Source organism: Chiloscyllium punctatum, chromosome 8, assembly GCF_047496795.1.
Source record: "Chiloscyllium punctatum isolate Juve2018m chromosome 8, sChiPun1.3, whole genome shotgun sequence".
NCBI classification, from domain to species: domain Eukaryota; kingdom Metazoa; phylum Chordata; class Chondrichthyes; order Orectolobiformes; family Hemiscylliidae; genus Chiloscyllium; species Chiloscyllium punctatum.
In genome coordinates, this window is record NC_092746.1 from 126,665,454 (window position 1) to 126,682,218 (window position 16,765).

Sequence of the window (16,765 nt, forward strand, 5' to 3'; positions counted from 1 at the left end):
CAGTCTCCAAGTAAGGAGTTAGTCATTTAAAACGAAGATGAAGGGAAATCTATGTTCTCAAAGAATTGTGAATCTTTGCAGATTCTCCAGAGGCTTGTGGATGCGTGGTCATTGAGTGTACTCAAGGTTGAGATAAATGGATTTCCTTAGAATCAAAGAAATCTTAGGATATGGGAATCGGATGGGAAAGTGTGGAGTTGAAGTCAAACATCAGTTGTGATGCATGTTAATGTAGAGTAGAGGACCTCAACATCCTACTGTGGCTCCTATTTTGCAATTCTTATCTATCTGTCTCAGTTGTTATAAGTTCATGACTTCAACGCCTGGCCTCTGCAGAGGTGGTGTGATTTCAGGCATGATATTGTTGTCAACCTCCGCATCTTGGACAGAATAGAAGAATCCTGGTTTGATTGTTATCAAGTGACCCCCTACTGGAGGGAGGGAGGTAGGTAGGGGCTCTGTGATGGATCATATTTTCTGGTTTAATCTGTGTGCACTCAATTGGAAAAGAGCTGGAGCTGGAGTGTTTATTTTCCCTCTCTGTATCTCGAAGGTTGAGTTTTGTGCTAGGGACTATAAACCTCATTATCATTGGGAACTTTGGTGTGATCTACCAGCCCTATAATGGTAATATTTTTCTTTTTGTCAAAGCTAACAGTATGAATGGTTCAGCAATTTGTAGAGGTTCAGCACTCACAGCACATCTCTTTCACTTAACAAATAATTATTTCTTTTAGAGTAGTAATACTGTGAACTCCTCACAAAGCGTCCTGCAATTTTTAAGCTATTGTTAAACTCAGAAAACAGGGGCAGTTGTTCTGGGGTGGGTGGAATTGGGGGAAAAATGAGTTAAAACATTTTTTCATAACAGAGTGGAAGGAGCCTGTCTCCCTGTTTGCTTGTGTTCTGCCTGACCCAGGGAATGCTTGTTGTTACTGGACACCCAGAACAGAAAATTCTTAGAGCTTGCAATCGTAAATAGTCCAATTTTAATTTGTTTACTGTTGGAACCCCTCAGCAACTCGATGTTTTACTGACTTTGTTTGTTTCTCTTTTTTGTTTTTGAAGGAGAGCTTTGGCAACTGAGTGGACACTGTTGGAGATCTTTTGAGTAATTGATGAATCCAGCCATTACCATGGCATCGATTGTCCACGTATTGGCTGCTGTTTTTGGAATGGGGTCCTGGATAGCGATCAACGGCCTCTGGGTAGAACTACCTCTCATTGTGCCAGAAATACCCGAGGGCTGGTACCTCCCATCGTACCTCACCATCATCATCCAGTTTGCTAATGTGGGGCCTTTGTTTGTCACATTGATGCACAGGTTTTCACCCAGAAAGCTGAATGAGTCCGCTGTGATCTATGCCATTGTCTGCTTAGGCATTGCAGCTTCCTTTCTATTGCCTTTCTTCTGGAAAGTGACAAGCATGTTGGCTGGTGCGGTGCACAGCACGGCACTCCTGGTCTTGGCGTTTTTCCTCTCAGTGGTGGACTGTACATCTTCAGTGACCTTCCTGCCCTTCATGACCCGCCTGCAGCCCAAGTACCTGACCAGTTATTTCATCGGAGAGGGCCTCAGTGGGCTGGTCCCGGGCCTTGTCGCATTAGGCCAAGGTGTCGGAGTTGTTAGTTGTGTCAACACCACCCAAAGCACAACTGGCAACGTGTCATCAAACTTGACTGGTGATGGCAGCAACGATTACAGTATTGTAGCTCAATACCAGCCAGCCAACTTCCCGCCAGAGATTTTCTTCTTTTTCCTCAGCGGTGTGATGGCGCTATGCTTGGTGGCATTTATTCTCCTCAACTACCTCCCACAGTCCCGTCAACAGCGAACAACCGGTAAATATGAACAGACAGAGGCTGCCAACGGAGAGGCAGAATTGAACAAAATAGAGGTGACAGAACAGAGACCCATGATCAGTCCTTCAGACAGTCAACATGAAGCCAGGGTGAAAGCCATTTTTGGGACTGGGAAGTACTCCCGCTCAGAGATGGTCCTGATCTTCCTAATCCTAGGATGGGTAAATGCACTGACCAATGCTGTCCTTCCTTCAGTCCAGTCTTACTCATGCCTACCATATGGGAATTTGGCCTATCACTTGTCTGCTGCCCTTGGTGCCATGGCCAATCCTCTGGCCTGTTTCATTGCCATGTTCTACACAAACCGGTAAGCTGTTGTTCCTGTTAACACCTGTATTGAAATACAAGCTACACCAATTCCTGGTTGAGAGTCCAACACTGTTTGTAGGTACAGAGTCACACCTTGATCAGGCAGACTCCAACCGCTGAGTCTTATAGCATTATTTTGTGGCTGTTCCTGTTGTCAGCTCACAAAGGACCAGATTTATTGATCAATTTCCCAAAATCCCATTTTAGTGCATGATATCTAGGCTGCAAATGTTCAAAGCTGATGGGCAGGAAAGCCCCGTGTGGTCCATTGATACAGTTTCACCACCACGACACTGGGAGTAGCTTGCTATAGGAAGGATATTATTAAACTAGAGAGGACTCAGAAGAGATTTACTAGGATGTTGTCAGACATGGAAGGTTTAAGTTATAAAGAAAGCTTGGATAGTTTGGGACTTTTTCCACTGGAGTGTAGATATAACATGAATTGGAAGAACTTACAGGGATGTCGGCCAAATGCTGACAGATGAGACTAGATTTTTATAGGAGATCTGGTCAGCATTGGTGAGTTGGACCAAAGGATCTGTTTCCATGCTCTCATTCTATGACTGGGCATTTTCTACCTGATGACTGACACTCTTTCCCTAACACTTCCTTCACCTCCCATCCCCGCTGCCACCCTGTATGAACCCATGAAGTCATTTGGGGCAGGCATAAAAATTCCAGAAAAGAAATTTCAGACCCAAAAGAAAGAAATGATCTGGAAAACCCATCACTGACCCTTCTCATGTTGTCAAAGCAAAAGATCATATTGACCATTTAGACATTAATTATTAATTCAGTATGCTATAAGAACCATCTTCTATGGTGAAGAACAAGAATTGAGGAGAGGAATATTTTGTTTTAAACCCATGGGCTGTTCACATCCAGTCACTCCTGCTGACCCACAAGGAGTACAGTAAAAGGCATTTCACTTGTAGAGCCAGCTGTTGGAATTGCCTTTCACTGCAAGATCTCAAGCTTAGCCAACATAATTGGCAACTGTTGTATTTAAGTCAGGCTCCTAATTGCACTGCAAGTGCCTGTTTTTTAAAATGTTAATGAAAAATCCTGAGGAACATTCACTGGTCCTGAAACCCACTGATATAAAAAAGCAATATTTTCACCGATTTTAAAATTCTTAATCATACCTCCCTCCCATCCCTTCCCCTGCCTCATCTTAGGGACTTACCTGAACCATTCTTTCACATAGCTTTTGGTGTGTAGGGTTAAGGTGGGTCACCTGACAAAGGGACTATACTCCAAAAGCTTGTGATTTCAAATAAACCTATTGGGCTATAACCTGGTGTCGCGTGACTTCTGACTTTGTCCATATGACAATACTATTCTTCCTCCATGTGGGGGCAGTAACCATGCTCTAAAGAATCAAAGCTCATGGTCTCCATCTTGTGGTAGTAAACTGGCACTGCAGGTCATTTTGACATCACATATGACTTTGTTTGCCTATATCCATGGAGCTGGTATGTGCAGACATATGATAGTAGGCTTTAGTCAGGTAAGGTAAAGTCACCATAGTCCTGCCAGACCATAGAAATGGAAGTGCTCTCTCATTACAGAGGGAAATGACTGATGGTAGTTTAACCTGGGGGTCACCACTCTTCAGAAAAGGGCAGAGGTTCAACATCAAACTAGCCAATGGTCGGGTATAGAAATAGACAATAGACAATAGATGCAGGAGTAGGCCATTCTGCCCTTCGAGCCTGCACCGCCATTCAATATGATCATGGCTGATCATTCCCAATCAGTATCCTGTTCCAGCCTTATCTCCATACCCCTTGACTCCACTATCTTTAAGAGCTCTATCCGATTCTTTCTTAAATGAATCCAGAAACTGGGCCTCCACTGCCCTCTGGGGCAGAGCATTCCACACAGCCACCACTCTCTGGGTGAAGTAGTTTCTCCTCATCTCTGTCCTAAATGGTCTACCCCGTATTTTTAAGTTGTGTCCTCTGGTTCGGCACTCCCCCATCAACGGAAATATGTTCCCTCCTGCCAGAGTGTCCAATCCTTTCATAATCCTATACGTTTCAATCAGATCCCCTCTCAGTCTTCTAAACTCAAGGGTATACAAGCCCAGTCGCTTCAGTCTTTCCGTGTAAGGCAATCCTGCCATTCCAGGAATTGACCTCGTGAACCTACGCTGCACTCCCTCAATAGCCAGAATGTCTTTCCTCAAATTTGGAGACCAGAACTGTACACAGTACTCCAGGTGTGGTCTCACCAGGGCCCTGTAAAATGATCTGGAACCAAATCAGAGTGCCTTTTTGTTTTGTTACGTTTCAATATGAACAAGTGAATGTATGATGAAGAGCAGGGCTAAATAATTTGGCTTCTTGATTCTACTCATGAGTTGATCTGATTGTGGCATCTTCTCCGTGTTCTTGACTTCTTTGAGATTTCCTGATCAGAAGAAATAATTCCTCAATGTTGACTTTGTTGAATCCTAAACATTTTAACCACTTTCATCATATCACCACTCAGCCTGTTCTCCTGATTTAGTCCTTGAACCCTTATTATCACTCTCTAATGTGCAACACAGCCAGTGATACCCAGGCATGACCAAATATATCTTTTTTAAAAAGAATTTGCCCTGCATCCATTCCAAAACTACCAGTGTTGTAGTGCCTGAGCTGAATGCAGTTCGTCCAGCTGGGGTCTTACCAAGGAATAGAATAGCCCTTATTGTCACGTGAATGAAAGGTCCGTAATGTCAACTTTCAGTGCCATCTTAGCTACTGGGTACTTAGGTACAGATACTTATAAGTATAATTACAGCATTTTTTTAAAAGTCGATTAGCATGGAACAGTTGTCCCAAATGTTAATAAAAGTGACGGTAAATACTTAAGTCTTCGTCTGTGCTTGCTGGCCCTAGAGTATGAGGCCACACTACCTCCACATGCTGGCCTCCATCCAGGACTCACTCCAGGAATTGGCTGGCTTGCGTACTCACTCTATTCCACCATATAACTGTATATCTCTGTATCACTGAACACCCCCACTTCCTTCTGCTTCGTTTCCTCTCTCCAGCCAAAAGATTGGGTGGGCTGGAGAATAGTTCAGCTGACTCCAGAGTCCTTGGACTCATTCAGTGAAAATAGGTTGTTTCTAGACAAAACTGTTCTCTGCAAAACATTTGGAAGCCCCAAAATGTAGGAAGTGGGATGTCAAGATTGCTCCTGACAGAAAGGACAGATAAATCTTAGAGTTTAGATCAGGGTGGTGCTGGAAAAGCACAGCAAGTCAGGCAGCATCTGAGGAGCAGGAAAATCAATGTTTCAAGCAAAAGCCCTTCATCAGGAATAGAGGCAGGGAGCCTCCAGGGTGGAGAGGTAAATGGGGGTGGGGTGGGGCTGGGGAGAAAGTAGCAAAGAGTGAATGGGGGTGGGGATGGAGATGATAGGTCAGAGGGGAGGGTAGAGCAGATAGGTGGGAAGGGAGATTGGCAGGTAGGACAGGTCATGAGGACAGTGCTGAGCTGGAAGGTTGGAACTGAGGTAAGGTGGGGGGAGGAGAAATGAGGAAACTGGTGAAGTCCACATTGATGCCCTGGGGTTGAAGTGTTCTGAGGTGGAAGATGAGGCGTTCTTCCTCCAGGTGTCGGGTGTGAGGGAACGGCGGTGGAGGAGGCCCAGGACCTGCATATCCTCGGCAGAGTAGGATCTTGGAGCTAACTGGCCCAGTACAGATTGGCATTCAATAGGCTGCCATCCAGTTTTCCCAGGATGTGGGTGATGCTGGCTAGGCCAGCATTTATTGTCCATCTGTAATTGCCCAGAGGATGTTTTAAGAGTCAGCCATATTGCCTTGGGTCTGGAGTCACATGTAGGCCAGACCAGATAAGTTCAGCAGCTTCCTTCCCTAAAAGACATTAGTGAACCATATAGGTTTTTCAAACAATCCACAGCAGTTTCATTAGATTCTTAATTCCAGATTTTAAAGAAATTGATTTAAATTTCACCATTTGCCTTGACAGGATTTGAGTTGAAAAGTGTGGTGCTGGAAAAGCACAGCTGGTCAGGCAGCATCTGAGGAGTAGGAGAGTCAATGTTTTGAGCATGAACTAATGTTGTTGAAGAGCTCACGTTCGAAACGTTGAATCTTAGATGCTATCTGAGTCGTAGTGCCTGGGCTGAATGCACTTAGTCCAGCTGGGGTATGACCAATGAATAGAATAGCCTTTATTGTCACATGCACTCAAATGAATCCTGAAGAACAGCTTATGCTCAAAACATTAACTCTTCTGCTCCTTGGATACTGCCTGACTGGATGTACTTTTCCAGCACCACACTTTTCAACTCTGATCTCCAGCATCTGCAGTCCTCACATTCCCCATGTTGCTGGGGTTGGAGGATTTGAGCTATAGGGAAAGGCTGAATAGGCTGGGACTGTTTTCCCTGGAGCGTCAGAGACTGAGAGGTGGCCTTATAGATAGAGGTTTATAAAGTCGTGAGGGGCATGGATAGAATAAATAGACAAAGTCTTTTCCCTGCGGTGGGGGAGTCCAGAACTAGAGGGCATAGATGGGGAGAGGGGTTGAGAGGGGAAAGATATAAAAGGGACCTTGGGGGCAATATTTTCACACAGAGTTGTCCATGTATGGAATGAGCTGCCAAAGGAAGTGGTGGAGGCTGGTATAATTGCAACATTTAAAAGGTATTTGGATGGGTAAATGAATAGGAAAGGTTTAGAGGGATATGGGCCAAGTGCTGGCAAATGGGATTAGGTTGGAATATCTGGTCAGCATGGATGAGTTGGACCGAAGGGTCTGTTTCCGTGCTGTACATTTCTACGACTCTATGGCAGGTTTTCTGGATGAATAGCCTATTAAAAATACCACTAGGCCAACGCCTCTCTTGGAATGCCATCTCTGTCTCACTGGGTGATGTTATTGTTTTGCATTTTCCATTCCAGATCGCTGCGATTGATGGGATTTCTGACACTAACAGGCACTGCAATGGGATCCTATATCATGGTTATGGCAGTCCTCAGCCCATGCCCCTGGCTGGTTCAGACTCGGGCTGGCAGTATCCTCATAGTGAGTTATGTTTTACATTAAGTTTGAAGTTCTGCAACTCCTGAAATCAGCCTCAAAACACATTTAGCATTTCTATAGCACCCTTCCCCCACCACAGGGTGTTCCAAAGCACTGAACAACAAATGGCATTCCTTTTGTAGAAGGGCAGTCACTTTGGAATCTAGACATTTACCTTATCACATCACTACCAACATTTGCTTTCCTCAAGAAAGCTTATTTGCAGTCTCTGAGGTGTGATGGTGCCATGTGACTCATAATATTTACTCTGGCAGTCTTTGTATTTGTTCAGACTTCACCAGTCTTGCTTAATTTGAAAACCTTTCAGCTCCATTTTGTGCTTGGCTTTAAGTTTCTACATAGTATTCCTCAGCTCTAGGGCCTCTGAAGTTTTGCATCTTGATTGAATGTTTTGCTCCATTTAAACTCCATTAATACTACAGTTGCCATTCATGCCAATTAATAATTTCTGAACATTCCATATTGCCTCAATCCAGTGATGTGACTCCTTAATAAAACAAAGAATTGCAGATGCTGGAAATCTGAAATAATAACAGGGATTGTTGCAGAAGCTCAGCAGGTCAGGCAGCATCTGTGGAGAGAGAAATAGAATTAACATTTTGAGTTCAGTGACCTAAAGTAGGCAAGACCTAAGGGTCACTGAACTACTTCTTGGTACCTCTTCCTGAGTTTGGAGAAAGCGAGGATTGCAGATGCTGGAGATCAGAGTTGAAAAGTGTGGCACTGGAAAAGCGCAGCAGGTCAGGCAGCACCCAAGGAGCAGGAGGATTGAGGTTTTGGGTATAGGCATTCTGATGAAGGGCTTCTGCCCGAAACGTCGATCCTTCTGCTCCTTGGATGCTGCCTGATCTGCTGTGCTTTTCCAGTGCCACGCTTTTCAACTCTTCCTGATGTTTATTGTTAAGTTCATCTTGATGTTTGCTGCTTGATGATAAAAGCTTGTGTTTTGATATGGCCACTCTCCCTACTCTCAAGACCCTCTGACACTGGCTGAGCAAAGTTCCCACCAATGGGGTACAATAATGACAATGACCATACCATGTTTCTTCCTGCACCTTCTGCTCAAGGGTCAGAACAGCAGCCGTTGCAGGAATAACTCTGACCGTGATTAGATACCGAAAGGAATGCAGCTGTGCAAGAAATCATCGAGCACAGGAGGTCATTCAGGGTGGAAACTGAGGGAAGAAAAGAATGACAGTGTCTTGGAGAGAAATATTTTATTGTTAATGAGAGGAAGTAGAGGAGTCAAAAGTGCTAGAAGAAATTGGGGACAGATCTTTAAGACCATAAGATACAGGAGCAGAATGAGGCTATTCAGCCCATTGAGTCTGCTCTACCATTTGATCACGGCTGATATGTTTCTCAACCTCATTCTCCTGCCTTCTCCCCATATTCACCAGGGTACTGGTCCACCAGGTGGAGTCTGTCCCATTGGAACAGCTCGCTCCTTTCCCAATACTGATGCCAATGTCCCATAAATCCGAACCCATTTCTCTCACACCAATCTTTGAGCCAAGCACTAACTCTTTTATCTGTTGAACCTCTGCCAGTTAGCTCATGGTTCATTCCCGATTACAGCTACATTTCGTTATTCTCTCTCCTCTTGAATGGTCCACAGTATGATTAGTTTCCTCATCCTCTCTACAGCTCCTGCTGTCATCCATACAGGGAGCAAGAATCTAAAACCTGTCAGACATATTCAAGGACTGACGCTCTGTCGGTATCCCTCTACCTGCCTCGCTTGTGCTCACACCCTCCTGACCCTGAGCACTGAATTCGAGGTGGTTAATCTAGGGGGTGTAAAACAGTCCATCTTCCATAGCTACACTGGCACCACCCCCACCTTTTTCCTTCGCTACATCGATGACTGTATCGGCGCTGCCTCATGCTCCCACGAGGAGGTTGAACAGTTCATCCACTTTACCAACACCTTCCACCCCGACCTCAAATTTACCTGGACCGTCTCAGACTCCTCCCTCCCCTTCCTAGACCTTTCCATTTCTATCTCGGGCGACCTAATCAATACGGACACTTACTATAAACCAACCGACTCCCACAGCTACCCAGACTACACCTCCTCCCACCCTGTCCCCTGTAAAAACGGCATCTCATATTCTCAATTCCTTCGTCTCTGCTGCATCTGCTCCGAGGAGGACCAGTTCCAATACCGTACAACCAAGATGGCCTCCTTCTTCAAAGACTGCAATTTCCCCCCAGATGTGATTGATTATGCTCTCCACCGCATCTCCTCCACTTCCCGCTCCTCCGCCCTTGAGCCCCACCCCTCCAAACGCCACCAGGACAGAACCCCACTGGTCCTCACCTAACACCCCACCAACCTCCATATACATTGTATCATCCGTCGTCATTTCCGCCACCTCCAAACGGACCACACCACCAGGGATATATTTCCCTCCCCTCCCCTATCAGTGTTCCAAAAAGACCACTCCCTCCGTGACTCCCTCGTCAGGTCCACACCCCCCACCAACCCAACCTCCACTCCCGGCACCTTCCCCTGCAACCGCAAGAAATGCAAAACTTGCGCCCACACCTCCCCCCTTACTTCCCTCCAAGGCCCCAAGGGATCCTTCCATATCCGCCACAAATTCACCTGCACCTCCACACACATCATTTACTGCATTCGCTGCACCCGATGAAGCCTCCGCTATATTGGGGAGACAGGCCGCCTACTTGCAGAACGTTTCAGAGAACACCTCTGGGACACCTGGACCAACCAACCAACCAACCCAACCACCCCGTGGCTCAATACTTCAACTCCCCCTCCCACTCCACCAAGGACATGCAGGTCCTTGGACTCCTCCATCGCCAGACCATAGCAACACGACGGCTGGAGGAACAGCGCCTCATCTTCCGCCTAGGAACCCTCTAACTACAAGGGATGAACTCAGATTTCTCCAGTTTCCTCATTTCCCCTCCCCCCCACCTTTTCTCAGTCCCAACCCTCGAACTCAGCACCACCTTCCTAACCTGCAATCTTCTTCCTGACCTCTCCGCCCCCACCCCCACTCCAGCCTATCACCCTCACCTTAACCTCCTTCCACCTATCGCATTTCCAACACCCCGTCCCCCAAGTCCCTCCTCCCTACCTTTTATCTTAGCCTGCTGGACACACTTTCCTCATTCCTGAAGAAGGGCTCATGCCCGAAACGTCGATTCTCCTGTTCCTTGGATGCTGCCTGACCTGCTGCGCTTTTCCAGCAACACATTTTCAATCTAGGGGGTGTGCCTGCCTCCTGAAACACAGCACCCAGGTAACTCTCCCAGACCCTGATGTGTTGCAATGTTCGAAGCTCTAACTCCAGCTCATCAACTGTGAGCTGGAGTTCCTCAAGAGGCCTACACTTACTCCAAATGTGGTCACTAGGAACCACAATGGGGTTGACCAACTTCCACATCATGCAGGTACAACACATAGCCTTACCCTGCAACTCTATTTTATATAATTCATTTTAAAAAAATTTCCTACTGGTCTTTTTATTTTATCTTTTACTCTGTTAATATTTGTCCTATTTACCTCTGAACATGAAATTACCTATACTAGTCAGATTAGCAGCTATCACCAACCAATGAAATGGCTGTTCTCCTGTGATGTCACTCCTTCTTTTGTGCTGAGTCCCCCAATCCTGAGCTTTAACTGATCCTGTTTAAACTTAAACTGTAAAAGCCAGCAGAAACCACCTTTATCCCTCTGCACCAAATTCCCACGCTGTCACCAAAATCCCCAAAGTATATATAGAGGAACTTTGATTATCCGGCATTCGATTATCAGATTATCCAGCAAGATCACAATGTCCCGATGCTTGGCTAAACTATGTTATCCGGCATTTGATTATCCTGAATTCGATTAACTGAATGAAATACACCCTGCCAGTGTCCTTTGCATAATCGAGTTTCTCTGTAGTCACTCAGGCTGTGTCTCACTCCTAACTTGATCTCTCCTTCCTGACTACTTGATCTAAGAGACGTTTTGATGATGATACACCCACTATTATTGTGATTAGTCTGGTTGCTGGAACTCGTAGCCAGGTGGAAAGCTTCAGTTAGTGGGAAGGTATCGTCATCCCTCAAACAGGTTTCTGCTCTGGCTATGATGTTGATGTAAAGACCATGTGCACAAATTAATGGAGATCTTGGATTGCGATGTAGACAGTGGCAGTGATAACTGGTTTGTAGCAGAGTTCAAAAGGTTAGCAGTTTGGGAAGATTAACTTGGTGACATTGGTGAGATTGACTGTTAGTAGACCAGCTGGGTGTGAGGTTCAGCAGAAGGGTCGGAATTGCAGTTGCATCCAGTCTGGCCACTATTGCGAGTGCCTCAATAAGCCTTTTGGGAGTTCCCAAAAAAGTCTCAGAAGGAACAGTATCCAGAAATTGGCTGTATCTGGGACAGCAGCAAGAGTGTAGGAATGTCATCGAATACTATACCATTGGGGTAGGAATTGTGGAGCATAGCATACCTAGGTTAGACAAAATTGAAAGGAGGCATAATGATAGAGAGGGGCCGAGGAGAGAGGTGAGCAATAGTGTTAAAAATAATAGAGGAAACTAGAAGCAGTGGAACTAGATATGAGCCACACCAGGAAACTTCCTACTTTCCTCACCTTGCATCTCTCTTCTGAATTTCCAATCTATACAGCTCAACTTGGATCAGATTCAGAGGAGTTGCACAAGTACTTGATGTATCCTTGATCTTCAGATTGTACTTGAAACCCAGAATCCAGCAACACTCCTGTCAGCCCCAGTCCCTGCTATTCTATGTTACTTGTATTTCCAAGTGGGTGGTTTGAGTTGAACCCAGTCCAGATAGAAATGTACAATTTCGAAATCCATAGATTAATTTGACTCAGGTCGCCATAGGTTTTTTTAAGCAAAGGTCGTGTCTTGATTCAAAATTTTGAGGAGGTAACAATTTTTGTGATGCTTGCTGTAATCGACATAGATTTTAGAAAGGCTTTTGACAAGGTCTCACATGGCAGACTGATAAGAAATGTGGAGGTCCGTGACATTAATGGGAAAATGGCTGGTGGATCCAAAATTGGCTCATTGGCAGAGAGCAAAGGATAATGTTCAATGAGTTTTGTGACTGAGTCATTGTCTTCTGCTGGGTTCAGTACTAGGTTCACTAAGTAAACATTGATGGTTTAGATCTGATTATAAACATCATTAAGCTGTTTTGAGGATGATACAAAAATTAACTTTGTGGTTAAAACACAAGAAACACAACCAATTTGCAGACAGCTAGAAGTTACAATGAACTTTTTTTCTACAATAGCCAGGTTATTTGACTGATCAATGTGTTGGAAGATGAATATTGTCTTAGATGTCAAGAATTTATCTGCTCTTCTTCACATAGTGCCTTCATTTGGATCATGCTCCTTAAAACCTACCTCTTTAATCACATGTCCTAATATCATCTTGCATGATTTGGTGTCAAAGTTAGTTTTGCTTTAGGCTTGTGAAGTGATTAATTTGGTGGGATAAGGGCAGAGAGATGACACAAAATACCCAGTGGGATTCTACAGGGGGTGCAGGAGCAGAGGGCCTTGAGTGTATATCAGTATAAATCACTGAAGGTGAGAGAGAAGTTAATTAAGCATACAGTATCCTAGGCTTTTTAAAAAAGGGGCAAGGAGTGCATGAGCAAGGAAGTGATGTTAAGTTTGTATGAAAGAGAAGTTTTTGCTGGAGTGTAATGTTCAGTTCTGCAATGCCACACTTCAGTAAAGATGTGAAGGTATTGGAGAGAGTGTAGAAAGACTCACATAATGATTCCAGGAATGAGGACCTTGCATAGAAAGATTGAGGAAGTTGGGATTGTTTTCCAAGGAGAAGAGAAGATTTGGAGCAGATTTAATAGAGGTTTTCAAAATCAGGAGGAACCTAGACAGTATAGATAGGGAGATCCTTCCAATTGATGGAAGAATTTGAGAATTGGCGGGGTAAGGTCTAAGGTGTGAAAAAACAACGGTGACATGTGGAGAAACTTTTATATGCAGCAAGTGTTTGGATTGAAGGTACTGCCTGAAAATGGGGTATTTGAGGCTCTCAATGAATTAGATTGGTACCTGGAAATAAAAATGCAATGCTATGTAAAGAAGGTGGGGGTATGGCTCTGATTTTTTTTGTTTTCTTCAGAAAGCCAGCACAGAGACAATGGGCTGAATGGCTTCCTCCTGTGCTGTAACCATTCTATCTGATTCTGAGGTTACCTTCTTTTTGCAGTGCTTTGAGATGTTTCACCATGTTAAAGGTGCTGTAGAACTGCAAGGTTTTGTCATCATGAGAGCACTTAGGAGGGCAGTTTAACCCCTGGTCTGAGCAATGGCAATTTTGCAAGTGTAAAACCCCATCAATACACTGGGAGTTTTGGCCTGGATTATATGCTTGAGCCTGTAGCGTGGGGCTTGAATGTGGAGTCTTCTGCTTTGGGATTGCACTGAGCCACAGCTGACATCATATTGAGCTGAAAGTCCAACTGGTATCACTTTTTCTCTCCCCATCAGGTCATGTCATGGATCCTATTTGTTGGAACGCTGTCATACGTGAAGGTGATGATTGGTATCATTCTGCGTGATGAAGGTCACAGTGCCCTCGTCTGGTGTGGAGCAGTGGTGCAACTGGGCTCTATGTTGGGGGCGCTCACCATGTTCCCCCTGGTCAGCATCTACAACCTGTTTCAATCTGGTGACCCATGCAACACCAAGTGCTTTCTGTAATTGACACCTACAGACAGTTGGAGGGCAAAATAAAATAAAAAGGTAGCAACAGACTGGAGATTAAGGAGGACCTACAACCTGTTTACTCGTACCATGGGGAGATTACGGTGCAGATGTCAGTCAAAGCTTCTGTCTCAAGTATTTGCCATCCCTAGGTAACATTAGAATTTACTGAGGTTGGAGCGATTTCTCCCAGTATTATGTCATAATTTCAGAGGTGAGAATGGAGGTCAGCAAGAGCCCCAGAGATGCAATCATATCTTCCCATCATGTCCATATATTCAGAAAAGGATGGCAACCAAAGTGATGCATTGTTCTTGGGAATTTTAATTTATCAAAAAAAGGTTTGAATTGGTTGCTTTGTTCAATTCGTAGAATGCTAGTTCTTCTGTTTCTATGGAAGGGAAGTAAAATTAAATGGATGATTGTATGCCTAAGCAGGGATGGAATCAGTGGAAGGACCTTTGAGGGACCATTCTCTTTGAGCAAAAACGGAAGGTATTCTGCTCAGAGTATGATGCTGCATAATTTTAAATGAGATAAACTGTATTTTTCTCTACCTTGGTCTCTGATTTATTCCCTTCTGTTGCCTTTATCCCAACTCTTGCCATTAGTGTATTAAGAAATATTTAATGACTCATCCTCTGGTTCTAGTTTTTAGTTATTTTAATTAAAGACTTGACAGATTTTATTTCAAACTGGCTTGGCATACAAAATATTACACAATAAAGTATCTGTCAAGAGTAAATAACACTCTTTGCATTTGGAATGTTTACTGTGGTTCAATTTGAATTGATGTTTTGTGTTTGATTCATGAAAAAACTTCCCCCTTCTTTGGTAGTACAAAGTATTTTGCTCCTTTCCATTCAACGCTGTAGATTCCAGAACATTTGAAAGACCACCCATGAAAGTATACAAATGGAGAAAAGCAACAGTCAATGGTGATCAAGAGCACTGAATTCCAATACAGTGCAATCACATGCACCAACCATCTACCATTTAACCTCTCAATCTGTAATGGGAAATTAACTCAAAGGGAGAGAATTGCTACCAATTTATTATTTCTCTCTGAGCATCTTTGGCAAACAAGAAGGAATTGCAATTCTCAAGCACCTTTTGAGGATCAGATGTCTTAAAACACTTTATCAGTGGGCCAAAGGGTCTGTTACTGTGCTGTGTGACTCTATGACTTTATTGGTCATCACATCAGAGAGAAATCACCTGAACTCTATTTATAGTGCCATGGATTTTTTTTACATCCCTCTAAGAGGTTAGAATCTGCCTTGGTTTAATCTCAGTTGAGAAAAAAAGCACATTGACATTGCACTTCATGCCTTAGTGCACAGGTACAGGCCTCTGGGCTGGAACCTGAATCCACAATCTCATAATTCAGAGGAGAGCTGACACCTAAATGTTTAATTTTGATACTGGAAAATGAAGATCAGGCTCCCTAGATTATTCTGTTTTACCCTCGGATGACAAAGCAGTCAGATCCTTCATTTGCTAAAACTCTTTTCTATTCCAGATTCATCCTGGAATGGAGAAATTCCATAGCTTGGTTTCATACTGCAAACCATCTTAAACTCCTCTCCAAACCTCCAGCTTCATTTTCAACGATAAGTGTGAAAAGTTCTTTGCAACTAAGGTTAATATAATCTGATCAGCTGTTTCTGTCACAACTCTTCCTTCCATTAGACCCTGTCCTAGTCTTAAAATAGTACTTTTCGAGTCTGACAGCACAGAGGCAGGTCCTTTGGCCCAAACTGGTCCACACCGACCAAAATGTCCACCCCCACTAAACCCATTTCCCTGCACTTGGCCCATATTCTTCTAAACTTTTCCTATCCATGTATTTGTCCCAACACCTTTTAAATATTGTTACTGTACTCATCTCAAACACTTCTGCTGGCAGCTCGTAGCACCTTCTGTGTTAAAAAGTTTCCCCTCAGGTTCCCTTTTATTGTTTCCCCTCTAACTGATGCCCTCCAATCCAAAATTCTCCAACCCTGGGAAAAAGACTGAGTGAATTCATCCTCTTCATGCTTCTCATGATCTCATACACTTTTATAAGACCCCCTCAGTCTCTTACACTCTAAACGAAAAAGTACTAGCTTGTCCAACTACTCCCTATAACTCAATCCCTTGAGTCCTGGCAACCTCTTTGTAATTTCTTATGCACTCTTCCCAGTTTAAATATTCTTTACTCAATACCTTGACTGATGAAGGTCATTGTACCAAAAGCCTTCTCTACTGTTCTGTCTGCCTGTGACTCCATTTTCAGAGAACCGTGCACCTGAATGCCAAGGTCCCTCTGTTCCTTCTTCAATAAATTCCTGTATCCCTTTTATACCTCCTGGGATTCCCTTGATCCCAGCTGCCTGTACCTGAGCCAAGCCTCCTCCTTTCTGGTCAAAGCCTCAATATCTCTTGTCATCCATAGTCCTGCCAGCCTTGCCCTTCACTCTCACAGGAACATATAGACCTTGAACTTTAGCTATCACACTTTTAAAGGTCTCCCACTTGACGGAGGTCCCTTTGCTTACAAACTACTCCAATCAATCCCTGCAAACTCCTGACTAATTCCATCAAATTTCACCTTGCCCCAATTTAAAACTTAAACCTTGGACCAGTTTTGTCCTTCTCCATAACTACTTAAAATTAATAGAACTTTTCTCGCGTTTCTATTTCATTCACCTTTGTTATTTTTGGGCTCATTTTGTCATTTTAAACTCACCTTCTGCTTTCTACCTTCTTTCTATTAAGTACTGATCACTTAATCTTCAC

At 44.0% G+C, this 16,765-nt stretch overlaps 1 protein-coding gene across 6 annotated transcripts in view; it reads left to right on the forward strand.

Moving 5' to 3' along the window:
- The window catches only part of slc52a3-2a (solute carrier family 52 member 3-2a), a 32,025-nt gene extending 17,271 nt beyond the window's left edge, over window positions 1-14,754 (forward strand). For all 6 annotated transcript variants that reach the window (XM_072576444.1, XM_072576441.1, XM_072576439.1 and 3 more), the window contains 3 exons: window positions 1,069-2,170; window positions 7,103-7,226; window positions 13,769-14,754. In XM_072576444.1, coding sequence (XP_072432545.1) covers window positions 1,119-2,170; window positions 7,103-7,226; window positions 13,769-13,981 — 1,389 coding nt within the window. In that variant the 5' untranslated portion in view covers window positions 1,069-1,118 and the 3' untranslated portion in view covers window positions 13,982-14,754. The remainder of the gene's footprint in view (window positions 1-1,068; window positions 2,171-7,102; window positions 7,227-13,768) is intronic.
- Window positions 14,755-16,765: the final 2,011 nt, after the last annotated feature.